Source organism: Apis cerana, linkage group LG2 (assembly GCF_029169275.1).
Source record: "Apis cerana isolate GH-2021 linkage group LG2, AcerK_1.0, whole genome shotgun sequence".
Taxonomy (NCBI): Eukaryota; Metazoa; Arthropoda; class Insecta; order Hymenoptera; family Apidae; genus Apis; species Apis cerana.
This window is the reverse complement of record NC_083853.1, coordinates 10075294-10089056: the sequence shown is the minus strand read 5'-3', so window position 1 is coordinate 10089056 and position 13763 is coordinate 10075294. Positions and strand designations below refer to the sequence as shown.

At 21.8% G+C, this 13763-nt stretch overlaps 3 protein-coding genes across 3 annotated transcripts; all 3 read right to left on the bottom strand.

The window, feature by feature from the left end:
- Nucleotides 1–3: 3 nt before the first annotated feature.
- On the bottom strand, nt 4–7932 carry LOC107996630 (spatacsin). The gene is made up of 23 exons (XM_062071079.1): nt 7774–7932; nt 7180–7501; nt 6922–7088; nt 6461–6817; nt 5589–6386; nt 5316–5488; nt 4960–5234; nt 4498–4668; nt 4208–4429; nt 3947–4138; nt 3754–3873; nt 3497–3671; nt 3203–3426; nt 2915–3075; nt 2524–2842; nt 2290–2458; nt 1871–2215; nt 1635–1790; nt 1416–1564; nt 1228–1335; nt 847–1140; nt 448–767; nt 4–375 (listed from the first exon to the last, which is right to left on the bottom strand). The coding sequence occupies exons 2-23, from the start codon at nt 7459–7461 to the stop codon at nt 174–176; spliced, it is 5379 nt and encodes a 1792-aa protein (XP_061927063.1). The 5' UTR covers nt 7462–7501; nt 7774–7932; the 3' UTR covers nt 4–173.
- A 1084-nt stretch (nt 7933–9016) lies between these two features.
- LOC107996720 (odorant receptor 4) lies at nt 9017–10303 on the bottom strand. Its single transcript, XM_017054897.3, has 3 exons — nt 9671–10303; nt 9470–9569; nt 9017–9386 (listed from the first exon to the last, which is right to left on the bottom strand). The coding sequence occupies exons 1-3, from the start codon at nt 10084–10086 to the stop codon at nt 9195–9197; spliced, it is 708 nt and encodes a 235-aa protein (XP_016910386.2). The 5' UTR covers nt 10087–10303; the 3' UTR covers nt 9017–9194.
- An 858-nt stretch (nt 10304–11161) lies between these two features.
- LOC107996750 (odorant receptor 4) lies at nt 11162–13690 on the bottom strand. The gene is made up of 6 exons (XM_017054944.2): nt 12914–13690; nt 12310–12752; nt 12109–12208; nt 11939–12049; nt 11470–11625; nt 11162–11385 (listed from the first exon to the last, which is right to left on the bottom strand). Exons 1-6 carry the CDS (start codon nt 13280–13282, stop codon nt 11332–11334), a joined length of 1233 nt encoding a protein of 410 aa, XP_016910433.1. The 5' UTR covers nt 13283–13690; the 3' UTR covers nt 11162–11331.
- Between the last annotated feature and the right edge of the window lie 73 nt (nt 13691–13763).

Sequence of the window (13763 nt, the reverse complement as noted above, 5' to 3'; positions counted from 1 at the left end):
ATATCAATTACAAAAAATTTATTTATATAAAATTTATAATAATATACATATATTTTGGATATTACAATCAATATTACAATTTATGAATGTTTATGAATGATTATAGGAAATATATGGTTTAAAAAGGCTAAAACATTTATTTATATATATTTAGAATATTATAATATAACTATTTAAGTAGCATTATATCCTTTTTTCCATACAGTATCTTTAAGATATGCACCTATCATAGGATTATTAAGCATTGCTTCTACAATATTTTTAAATCCTAATTGACTTGCTAATACATATTTACATTCCACATCTGATAATTCAGAAATTAATATTTTCATATTATTTGTCATAGTATGAGTAATACTCTTTTCTAACCTATATCTATAATAAAGATTAATAAATAATAATTAAAATGGTAAAAAGCAAAACTTTTTGAAATAATAATTAACTTGCCTGCGTACACAATCTTGTACAAGACTTGGAGTGAGCCTATTTACAGTTATGAAATCTTTTAAATATTTTGTTTCTCCATTTAATATACTATGATTATAAATCAAATTAGCCCAATCTACATGGTGATTATAAGCATGAACAATAATAAAACTTTGAGAGAAGCTTAAATTATGGCATAATACTTTATCGATATCTTCAGATTTTAAATTAAGTATACAAATTACTTGTTGATTATAAGATGTTGTATTAAAAAGTGAGAGTTGAAGAGCAACTAATTGTACTTGGTCAGAACATTGACTAGCAAGATTTAATTTATTAGCCTGTAATTCATATATATTCAGATGAAAAATAAATTTTTAAATTTAAATTATTTTAGAAAAAAAATAAATGATATTTTACCTGTAAATAATATTCTGTTGCATGAGTATAATTAGTTATAATCAATTGTAACTGTTTTTGAATATATTCAGTTTTAATAAATTTTATTTCATGTTGAATATTACTTTGTAATTTATTATATTCTTTTGTAGCATTTGATATTATTGTTTTGATTAAATCTTTTGCTTCATTTTCCCACATAAGTGCTAATTCATGATATAATCGAAAATGTAAGGCTACCAGAGTAAAAAGCTCTTTATTTTCAGGACAATGATGTTTAAGAAAATCCAAAAGTGCTGTTTCTAGACCAGTTACCTAATATATTTTATATATTATATGTATATTATATATATATAAATAAAGTATTTATATGTATTCGAAAAAATAAGCAATTAAAAAAACCTTATTTAGTCCTTTTCCAAGTAAAAATTCAAATTGATCATTTTCCTTTAGAATTTGAAATATGTAATTCATTTCTGTAAAACGACCAACACCTGTTACAAGTCGGACCTAAAATTATTTGATATTGTATATTTTACACATATATTGTATAAAATTTTGTTTATTTATATTTTTGAAAAATGGTATACCAATAATGTCCAATATTTAAGATTTTGTAAAATATTTGCGAAAATTTGACATTTACATAATACTGATGCAATTCCTTCCATATTGCAAGAAGTTGTAAAACAATCATGAGCTCGTATTAATAATTCCACGATTGTTTTAAGAGTTAATGCTAAAAAATAATAGAAAAAGATTAAATAATAAACTTGTGTTATATATAGTTAGAAGTTATATTTTATTACCGTTTGTTTTTTCACCATGAGAATGACTAAGCAATTTGTTTGCCGTTTTTAAAAGCTTCCAACCAAGGAGTGAAACATCATTACATAATTCCATAATAATACGAAAATTCGTATTTAAAGAATATTCCCATAAACAAATATTATTTTCATATCCACCTAGAGAAATAATAACTTTTTATGATTACATATAAGATTTTATAGTATATTTAAAATTATTATCATTATGTACTATGTACCTTTTACAGCAGAAGTAATGTTTAGCGTAATATTTTCAGCCAAAAATGTTGCAACAGTATCATTATCTATTTTATATGCAATAATTATATCATTAATAATTTCAGATTTATCTTTAATATTACTTTCTGTAACTTCTTGTAAAAATTGAATTGGATTGTTTAATACTAATAATACCTGATAACTTTTCTCTAATTGCATTGCTAATTTATAACATAGGACAATTCTAAGACATATGTCTAAGCCATGTTCTAGATTATCAAGTAATTTTTGTAAAATTAATAAACACTCTATTTGTACGTTTGTTTTATCTTTTGACATTTCATTTATATTGATTGAGGTGACTACTGTAATAAAAATTTTTATTGTAAGTATGCGTTAGTTAATAACTAATTATAATGAAAATATAAATCAAAAATACATGAAGAAGATGAAGAAAATCTTTGTAAACTACGATTCTTTAAAGCACTATGTTTTTGTTGTTTATTCTTATTTACTTCTTTTAAAAGATTTTGTTGTTCAATAGTTAAATCATTTGGTAAAATTTCTCCTTCTGCTAGACTTAAACATAACATTAGAATTTGTAAATCCTGAAAGTAAAATTAAAATTATTGACAATATTAATATTTATTAATTAAAATTTATTAAAATTTACCTTATGTTTATAATTAAAGATTGTAGTTATTCTCAATGCAGTATCTAATTTACCTAAATCAATTAATGTATCAATTAAAATTTTAGCTGCATTTCTTTCCTGTATATTATTTAATGTATAGCTAAATTTCAATTTATTTAATCCTGATAATAATTCTGTTTTTAGTTTATTAAAAATATAAGGTCCACTATCTAATTGTACATTTTCAGGACCTGCTAATATACATGATTTCCACATTGCCATTTCCAGTGTATAAATATCTTGCTGTTCTGTTTCAATATTTTTTAAAGTTTCAAAAGCTAACTTTAATATTTCATATCTGTTCAAAGATGTATTTTTTTTGTAAAAATCAAATTTATGATTTTTTTTAGTCCATAAAAATAATACATACCTTTCTTTATGAGAAGAAACTTTTTCAGCATGCTCAATAAAAAATTCTACTACTTCCTTATATAGAATATTATATTTTTTAAAATTTTGTGCACATTCATACCAAAAATTATCTTCAATTTTTTCATTTTTATGAATATAATATTTAAATTTACTTCGATACTATAAATATTAATATAATAGAATATAAAATAAAAACAAAAATCATAAAAATATATATAATATTATATATATTATTATTATATATAATAAATACATAAAATATATAATAATATATAAAAGATAGTACCTGAGCTAAAATTATTTCAGATGAATTGATTCCCATAACATTTGATAATTCTAAAGCACTAGCATAATTTTCGATTCTTATTAAATCATCAATACATCTATGAATTTCTGTATCAAAACTATAAATATTATCTGATACTGTAAATGCCGCAAAATTTAATGTGATATTAGTTTTTTGAAGAATTTTTATAATTTGTAGAAAAGACTGAAAGTTTGGAACGAAAACTGTAATGTATAAGAAAATTATTTTTTAATTAATGTTAATAAAAAATAATCAAATAATTCATTACAGTACCTGGGAAATTTTTATGAAAATTACATTTTATTAAAATTTCAAGAAATTTTATTTGCAAATGTGAACTTTTTAATCTATAAGCGAGTGTTGCAATAATACATTTAATTGTAACAGTAGCAATCCAATATAAATTATTCAAGTATGTAATATCTGAACAATTCCAATCCATTGCATCCTAAAAATGATTAAAATATTAAAAATAAATAAAAATAAAAAAAATAAAAAAAAATAAAATAAAAATAGCATTTAATACATACATTACATTTGAGATCTAAACACTGTGTTTTAAAATCCAATAAATTTTGTTGATAATCTTTGAAATTACCATAAATTGTACATTGTTCGAGAAATTCAAAAAATAAATTAAAGAGATTTTCCTATAATTAATTTATAAAATAATTTATTAAAATAATATACAATATATTTGTATGTATGTAAAAATTTACTTACAGGCATAAAAATTTTGTAAGCTTTATTAAGAATATTGATATATCCATTTTTTACCATTTGCTCTAATAAATTAGAAACTTGATTGGCTGTCCATATTTGTTGTTCTAAACATTCATTATAATTAGAAAGAATTTCTTTATCTGTTGTAGATATTACCATCCAAGAATAACAATATGCTGTTATTGAAGATGGCTAAAAAATATAATATTAAAATATAAAATATAAAATTTAATAAAAATATTAAAATTATTGAAAATGTACCTCATAACAGGTTGCTAAAACTGCAAGAAAAGGTCTTAAGGTTAATCGAGATGAATTTATTAAAGCACCAGGTGGATCTGGGCTTTGATGACATTTCAGAATAATTAACCATAAATCATCATCTGGAGAACAAATGTTGTCACTTATAGTATATTCATACATATCGTGAGATTCAGAAGTACTTGCTGAATCTGTTAATTCTGGAGAACCATAAATTGATTCCTATTAAATAACAAAATATTTTAATATTTAATAAAATTTATTATAAAAATATGTTACTTATTATTTACATTTTGTTTAACACCAATTTTATAATATAATGATTGCCTAACATCTCGTGATTTTATCTTCTGTTCGCTATAAACAGCTAATTGAGATTTCATAAGTTGAACATTGCACAAACAAGTTAACAAATGTTCTCTGAGAATTGTATCTTCAAAATGTTTTGTATTTTCCAATACCTAGAAATAAAAAAAAAATAATTTTTTTTAAATTTTAAATAAAAATATTTTAAATAAAAAATATAAAAAAGTGATTCTACAAGCAAAAGTTAAAAAAGAACATATTTATATGATTTATTATTAATATGATTGTTAATTTGATTTTTTAAAAATGAAGTTTAAATAAAAACCAAATAAAAAAATTTGTTTTTGTTTATAGAATTATCTTTTACTTAATAATTTATTTATTCACAATATTTATCCATCATATTTAAATATTTTATCTAAATTACTTAAAATTTAAATTATTACCTGATTCAAAGAATAATTAAATATTTGACAAACTAACACAAATTCAAACCAGTAGTTCTGATTTGCTAAAAATTTTAATAAGCTAATTGGCAAAGAAAAATTGTGCATCCTTGCAAATCGTACAATAACATCCCATATCTTCAATATATTTATAAATTGCTGACTATCATTAATTAAACTTTCAACAAAATTTTTTTGAAAACTACTTTCAAGATAAGCCATTACAGTTTTTAAATCATCTTCATTTCCATAAATTATATTTTCTAGTAAATTTCCTGTGAATTAAATGATGTAATATATTAAAACTTATGAATATCAAATTTATTAAATATTCAATAAATAATAGAAATAATTACCAATAGAAATATTTATTTCTTTATCAATGTAATTTGCCACAGTTATATGAAGTCTTAAATTTTCTGAATCAATATTTAACATTTCAATGAAAGAAATACAAGTATGCAATATTTCTGGTTTATTTAAATTTCGTAAAGCAAAAATATGTGCATATAGAGCTGCTTTATGTTTCCTTTACAAATTATTACAAATAATTATAAATAATATAATAATTATATGAATATAATTTTTTATTAATTTTATAAGAAATAATTATTAATTATTAATTTTACCTTCTACAAGAAATATTCCCAATTAGTTTTCCTTGGGAATGTTTTAAACTAAATATAGCCATATTAGGACGAGCTTCTTTCAAGTAATATTCATATGTTAATGCTTCTGTATATCCATATTTTTTAACAAGAGTTTCATTAGAAAAATAAGGCATGGACTCATTATTAAAACGCCATTTATATAAACGTTTTATATTTAAATTTTTGTAACCATCCAATAATTCATATATTGTCACTTCTTTCTTTTGTTTTTTTTCTATAATAGATTTAAGAATTGATATTTGTTCTAAAGTTTTTTGAAGAATTTCATTTGAAATATTATAATCACATAATTGTAAACCATTTTTATTTATAAATATATCTCTTAATATATTTTGTTTCATAGTTGTATTTTTATTTTGATTATACATTGCATTCTCTTTAGACAAATATGAAAATATTAATACTAAAACTATTAAATAATTTTCTTTCAAATATTCAATGGTATCATCAGAAAGATAAAAAATTGTTTTAAAAATTCCTTCTATTAACATATTCTGGTCTTGACTTTCACACATTTTTGTTAATGCATCATATAATTCAGCAATTTTAATTTCATCTTCTTGAATATTTATTTGATTCAAGCAACGTGCCAGACATAATTCTTTATCAATTCTGCTCATAAATTCATTTCTATTAATATTACAAGATTTGTATGATAATATTGTGTTAAATTCTGATATTGATATTGCATTTCCAAAAATACGTGCCAATAATAATTTTACATCTTGTTGTTCTTTTTTAACAAATATACCATACCTATTTATGTTCATATAATTAAATAAATATTTAAATATTTTAAATTTTAATAAATATATTTTATGTAAACTTACCTACATAAATGATTTTTAGTTAAATTTTTTATAAATGTACTAGCACTTGAAGAATCAATAGCTTCAATCATGTTTGGAACTATATCTAAACTATTAAATAGTAATTTATATTCTTCATTAATCATATGTGATTCTTCTATTGTATTATTACCATAATAAGTATCAATCCAAAACTTTATAGGAACAATTTTATTATTTGATAATAAATAATCCCATAATATATTATTAGTTATATTTTTTGAAAGAGATTGTTCATTTAAGGAAAAATATAATTCTGTACATAATGATTGCTTTATAATTTCTGGTAGTTTTATAATATCTTCTATACATAAAGAAGTGCTTAAACCGTCTTTAACCCTATAAACAAATTATAATAAATAAATTATATTTTTTATTTTTTAGATTTTATTAATTAGATTTATTAAATCTAATAAAAATCTAATAAATTTATAAAAACTTACATATGTTTTTCTTCAAATTGCATAATGCTTTTTATTATATTCCATGAATTTATATATTCATTTTCAAAATATGCAATACTTATTAAGTATTCTGATAAATAATTTCTTAACATGAAATCTTTACAATTTACACAAACTTCAAATATATATTTTACTGGATCTTTATTCTATAAAAAAAATATATTATAAAATATATTATATTTATTAAAAAAATATTTCTTTTAATAAATTCATATTTGTAATTTAAATTTTATATACCATATTATTTAAAATATGAGAAGCTTTATAAATTTGATGTCTTTTTAGAAGTTCTGTAATCCAAATTTCTACTTCTTTGTTAAAATAACATTGAGCATTTTCAATAGAACATCTTTTTCTATAAGCTAAACATTTATAAGCAAGGTTAATATGAGTGCCTTTTGCAGATGCTTCCCTGACAAGTTCTTTATCTCCTAATATACGCCAACCAGACCAAATAGCTGCAGGTTCTCCAGTTAAACATTCAACTGGAATACCACCCACTGTAGTTTTCTCTGCCATTTTGTTAATATATATTTTTATAGCATGTTATAATATTATGCTGAAACAATATAGTTTTTAATAAATTTATATAATATTTTAAAAAATTTATATAACATATTTAATTAAAAATTTCTAAAATATATATTTGAAAATTTATCAAAATTTTTTCAAAATTTTTTGTATTATTTAAATGTGCGAAATATATGACAAATCTAAAATATTTTAATATGTTATTTTATAGAATAAAAAATAATGTGCTAAGTTAAATACAAAATAGAAAAAATAAATATACAATGAATGATAATATATTAATATATTGTAATTTTGTACCTGTTTTTTATATGTAAAATATATATATTATGTTGTGCAAAAAATGCATGACTATTGTAATAAAGTTTGTTTTATATTTTATTCTTATAATTGTCAAATATGATATTAAGAAATATTTCAATTATCATCATGGAGGATAGTGAAATAGTTACATTTTTTGACACTTGATGGTGCTGATTGCTAATAACATAAAACTTGTAATAAATTATATATATAATTTTTAAACAATAATTTAATTATATTCTAAAATAATAAGTAGATGATATTATAATAAAATAATATTTATGATTCAATACTTTACAAATGTTATTAAGAAAGTAATAATGAACAACTTATATCATTATATATCTTGTATATCTTATATTATATTATATATCTTATTTATTTATTTTCTCTTCTACAAATACTATAAAAATAATATAAAAATTATAAAATATGTATTACGTAATAGTAGTACGAAGAAAACTTAAATACGCTAGTGATGTTTTGAGAACCTATAAAATAAAAAAGATTATAAGTAATAGATGAGTTTTCAAATCTGTAATTTTGAATTGAAAAATTTGATAATTTAAAATTAAGAATTAAATATTAGTAACTTACACCTCCAAAAGTATATAAAGATAAATCCATTATATTTCCAGCACTAATTTTAATTGGACTATTTGACATAGCAATAATTAAAATAAGATCATGAATTGTTTTTGTCGGTAATTGGAACCAATCGATCATAAAACAGGATAAACCAATACTACTACTCTGATACATAAAAATCAAATAATATATAATGTAATCAATTATTAATTTAGATATTTATAGGGATTATTAACAAAAATTGTTGAAAAAAATTTTATAAAAATATAAAAATGTTATAATGCTTTATATCAAGTAATTTTATTTCTTCTATTTTTTATTTTTTTTTTCTCTTACAGTAATATAACGTAAGTTATAATTATTACAATATAATTGTTAAATAGCAGAAAATGTAATTAATAAAAAAAAGATGAACATCAAAAACAGACGAAAGAAAGGCAAACATATTAGAAAAATAAATAAATAAAATATAAATAAAAAAAATATGAATATATATATATATATATATTAAACAGATTTTCTTTTTATTTTTGTAGAAATTTTCGTTATATTTGATTTATTTTATGACATTTTTAATGCTTCTATTTGTACACAATACAAGAAAAAATTAAAAAAATTAATATAAAATTTAAAAAGTACTTCTTCAATTTAAAATAAAAATTAAATGAAAAATTAAAAAATTGAATTTTTTTATCTTCTAACTATTGATAATAAAAAATTGAGAAAAATTTTCATATAATTTTTTTTATAAAAATGAGATAATAATTATTATTTACAGTCTTATCTACATATGAGTTTTAAATTGCCAGTTATATTTCGATAAATTATCATTATCTATTTTTTAATTTATTGTATTTTCTATTGTATTTTATATTATATTTTCTAAATATGTTAGTAAAAATATAATATACCTTTTCCATTAGGCGTTCACCAATGTAACATAATATGAAAATGTTAAATGTTAAAGATATTAATAACATTGTATACGTTGTAAGACTAATAGTATTACTTAATTCCCAATCCTGTTATAAATAAATAAATCCTTAGTTTAGCATTAAGAAATTCATATGAAAAATGAAAAGAAAGAAAATGAAAAGAAACGCACTATTATACAATAATATTCAAGTAAACATATCAAAAAAGTGGAACCAATACATTCCAGAAAATATAATTCTTGCAGTGCCATTTCTATAGACTCTGAAAATCTATAATTAATCATTACACATGTATATATAACTATTTTTAATGATTGACAAAAATTTTTTCATATCAATAAATATTTAATTTAATAAATTTATTATTGTACCTTAATATTCGCAAATGATGTTTAACAATTTTTACCAATCGTGTGTTCAAATTAAACGTATTTTTAGTATATTTTCCATGTATAAGATCATTTAATCGAGCTATAACGATATCAATTTGTCCACAAGCATGTGTTGCGAAAAGTGCGGTTAATCCACAAGAACCGGCAGTTACTGAATACATTACGTATCCACAAATGGAATGAAGAAGATACACTAATTCGTAAATGGGGCTTTTTTGAACGTCGAATAGAGTGTTGTATATAGGATAGACTACCGGTTTGATCGTGCGATTATGTTCATCAATAAATGTACCGATCTTATATTGTAAGATCGTGTGAAAGATACTGCCACCAGTATATATAAAAATGGCACAGATTATGGTCAAATTTCGACCTATTTGCCCATATTTTAACATCACTTTGCGATCCTCATGCAATTCTACCTGTCACATCCCATAAGGATGTTCCCTTAACGAAATACTAAACGTTTTAATAAAATAACAAAAATTATAATTAAATAATACGAATATATTCATGACATGCTTTTTAACCAACTGTTGAAAAATTTAGAAATTTTAATTATTAATTTTTATTAACATGAAAGTTGTTTTTCAACTTTTTATTTTTATTCAATTTTTTAAAATAATTTACTGACCTGTTCCCAATCAATCCATATTTGTTCAATGCAATTTTTGATTCTTGGTTTACGATATGTAAGTGTCCAGTATTTTATCAATGCAATCAAAGAAAAACTCAGTAAACCGATTAATTTAAATTTTATCATAATACTTTTTTCTTCGTATACGATGTATAAAATACATGGTATAACGGAAAAAAATAGGACGAAGTTGTTGAATCCAAACACGATTTTTGGTAAAAATCTTGAGACACCCTTAAGAACTGACGGCCAAATGCCGATGGATTTCAAAATCCACTTATTATGTTTAGTTACATAAGCGATATCTTCCTTGCATTTTAGATTGCGCGCTTTGTAATCATTCTCATTTAATGTAGTGAGATGCATATTCGTAGACAGTTCGAAAACAACTGTTTACAACAGCTCATTGATTGTAAAATCGTCTAGCGCAAGCTCGACAATATTGCGTGTGTGGATCTTTCTCACTACTTGCATAATCAATTATTACTCAAGAGAAAAGCGAATATTTGAAATGATAGTTGAAACTCTCCAATGCTATAGAATCTAAATTTGTATCTCGATATAGATAGAAACGATTGAAGTCTCAGTGCACAACAATTAAGAATAAAAAAGTATGTATATTTTTTATATAATGTATGTCTTCGTAAAAAATAATAATATTTATATAAACATAAAATTTAGTAATGATTAATTATATTTATAATTTTTCTTTTTTTTAATAAAAAATATTTATATTATAAAAATTCATGATTATTTTTTTGTAATTTTTTATTAAAAAAAATTGCATTCATTTTATAATTATTGTCTTTAAATATTCAAAATATATTTTTGAATTTTTTCGTTTTTAATAAACAAATAAGTTATTTATTTATTTGTTCTATATATAGTTGTGATATATTATGATTAAGCAAAGTAATTTAAAAATAAAAAATGTTTTTATAATACATTTTTTTTATTTATATATATTATATAAGCTAACTATAAAACAAAAATTGCTAAATTATTACGTGATCATAGCTCGAATGAAATTTAAATACACAAATGATGTCTTTAAAATCTGTAAATATAAATAATAAATACAATTTGAATTGTATTGCATATATTACATATTAAATTATAATCAAGCAACATAAAGACTCACATTTGCAAAAGTAAACAGAGATAAATCAACTATTCCGCCAGCACTTATTTTTGTTGGACTATGTGATATGGCAATTATTAAGATGAGCCCTTGAATTGTCTTAACAGGTAAGTGATACCAATCAATCATAAAACAGGATAATCCGATGCTGCTGCTCTATAATATATAAAAATCAAAAAAAATAATACAGTGATTTAGATTTTATTAATTTAGATATTTTTATTATTAATTACTTATATTATTAATTATAAACTAAATAAAAAAATGCGAAAAAAATATATTGTAGCTTTATATTAGATAATTTAAAATTTCTTTTCTTCCATTTTTTTTTATTGAATTTTTTTTTATTTAGTATACTCAGAAGATAATAAAAAATTTATGAAATAAATTTTACAATCTTTTACAAATTTGTTCAAATTGCATAATTATTTTCTAAATATATTTAGTAATCATCGTAAAAATAAAATACCTTTTCCATTAGAAGTTCACCAATATAACATAATATAAATATATTAAATGTTAAAGATATTAATAACATTGCATACGTTGTAAGACTAATGATGTCATTTAATTTCCAATCCTGTCAATAAAAAATCTTGAATTTATAGAAAGTCATATGAAAAATAAAAAGAAACATACCGTTATACAATAATATTCGAGTAAACATATCAAAAACATAGAACTAATAAATTCTAGAAAGCATACTTCTTGCAGTATCACTTGTACTGTCGCTGAAAATCTGTAATCAATTAGAATGTACTACAATGTATAACACTATATAATCTCGTGTTCGAGAGATGAAAATTTTTTTATATTGATAATAATAAATTTCTTTTGTACCTTAAAATTTGTAAATGATGTTTAATAATTTTTGTAAATCGTGCGTTCAGATTAAATTTTTCTTTTCCATATTTGACATGTAGAAGATCATTCAATCGAGCTATAATAATGTCAATTTGTCCACAAGCATGTGTTGCGAAAAGTGCGGCTAATCCACAAGCACCAGCAGTTATGGAATACATGATGTATCCACATATGCAATGAAGAACATATATTAATTCGTAAATGGGACTTTTTTGAACATTAAATAGACCGTTGTATGTGGGATAGATCACCGGTTTGATTGTATGGTTATATTCATCGATAAACGTACCGATTTCATATTGTAAAATTGTATGATAAATAGCGCCACTGGTATACATAAAAACAGCACAAATTATTGTTAAATTTCTACCCATTTGTCCGTATTTTAGCATCATTTCGCGATCTTCATATAATTCTACCTGTTACATCCAGTAGAAATGTGCCCATAACGAAACACTAAATATTTTTTTTAACTTTAAGAAGCAACATATTGACTAATTTAAAAATTATGATTATTAATTGTTAAGTAGCTTTTAACTTTTTATTTTTTTTATTCAATTTTCTTAAATAATTTACTGACCTGTTCCCAATCATTCTGTATCTGTTCGATGCAATTCTTAATTTTTGGTTTGCGATAGACGAGTGCCCAGTGCTTCATCAACGCAATTGAGCAGAATATCAATAAACCGCATAATTTTAATTTTATTACATTATTTTTCTCTTCAAATATGATATACAGGATACATGGTATAATGGCGAAAAGTAGGACAAAATTACTAATTCCAATTACGATTTTCGGTAGAAATTTTGTGACATCCTTTAGAACTATTGGCCAAATACCGATAGATTTTAAAATCCACTTGCTATGTTTGGTTATATAAGCGATATCTTCTTTGTATTTTAGATTTCGCGCTCTATAATCACTCTCATTTAGTATAGTGAGATGCATATTCGTAGACAGTTTGAAAACAACTGTTTACAAAAGCTCAGTAACATTGATTGCAAGGTCGTCGAGCGCAAACTCAACGAAGTTGCGTGTGTGCATCTTTTTCAGTACTTCGATAATCGATTATTAAGAGAGAACCGGACGTTTGAAATTGTAGGGAAGCTAACTGATGCTATAGTCTTTATGTTTAGACGTAAGTGAAACGAATTGAAGCATAAGTGTACAGCGATTAAGAGCTTATATGAAAATTACTAAGAAAGTAGTTAAGTTTGTATTATTATATATAATTTCGTATAAAATAATTAATATTTACAAAAAAGGAAAGGTGAGTAATCATAATTCATAATCAAATACTATTAATAAAATAAGTTATAATTGATAAGTTTCTTTTTGATAAAAAATGATTATTTTGTAAATGAGGATAATTTATAATCATTTTTTTTTTAAAAATTTAAATTATAATTCTTGTCTACTAATATGAAAA

Excerpts from the sequence above, each read along its gene's own strand:
- LOC107996750 (XM_017054944.2), bottom strand. The coding sequence starts at position 13,282 with ATGCATCTCACTATACTAAATGAGAGTGATTATAGAGCGCGAAATCTA. Across the intron at positions 11,626-11,938 it reads GTGAACTTCTAATGGAAAAG|AGCAGCAGCATCGGATTATC; the intron begins GTATTTTATTTT and ends TATATATTATAG. Across the intron at positions 11,386-11,469 it reads CTCTGTTTACTTTTGCAAAT|ATTTTAAAGACATCATTTGT; the intron begins GTGAGTCTTTAT and ends TTATATTTACAG.
- LOC107996720 (XM_017054897.3), bottom strand. The coding sequence starts at position 10,086 with ATGTTAAAATATGGGCAAATAGGTCGAAATTTGACCATAATCTGTGCC. Across the intron at positions 9,570-9,670 it reads CATCATTTGCGAATATTAAG|ATTTTCAGAGTCTATAGAAA; the intron begins GTACAATAATAA and ends GATTAATTATAG. Across the intron at positions 9,387-9,469 it reads TTGAATATTATTGTATAATA|GATTGGGAATTAAGTAATAC; the intron begins GTGCGTTTCTTT and ends TATTTATAACAG.
- LOC107996630 (XM_062071079.1), bottom strand. The coding sequence starts at position 7,461 with ATGGCAGAGAAAACTACAGTGGGTGGTATTCCAGTTGAATGTTTAACT. Across the intron at positions 3,076-3,202 it reads CTGAAATAATTTTAGCTCAG|TATCGAAGTAAATTTAAATA; the intron begins GTACTATCTTTT and ends TAATATTTATAG. Across the intron at positions 2,843-2,914 it reads GTTTCTTCTCATAAAGAAAG|ATATGAAATATTAAAGTTAG; the intron begins GTATGTATTATT and ends ATCTTTGAACAG.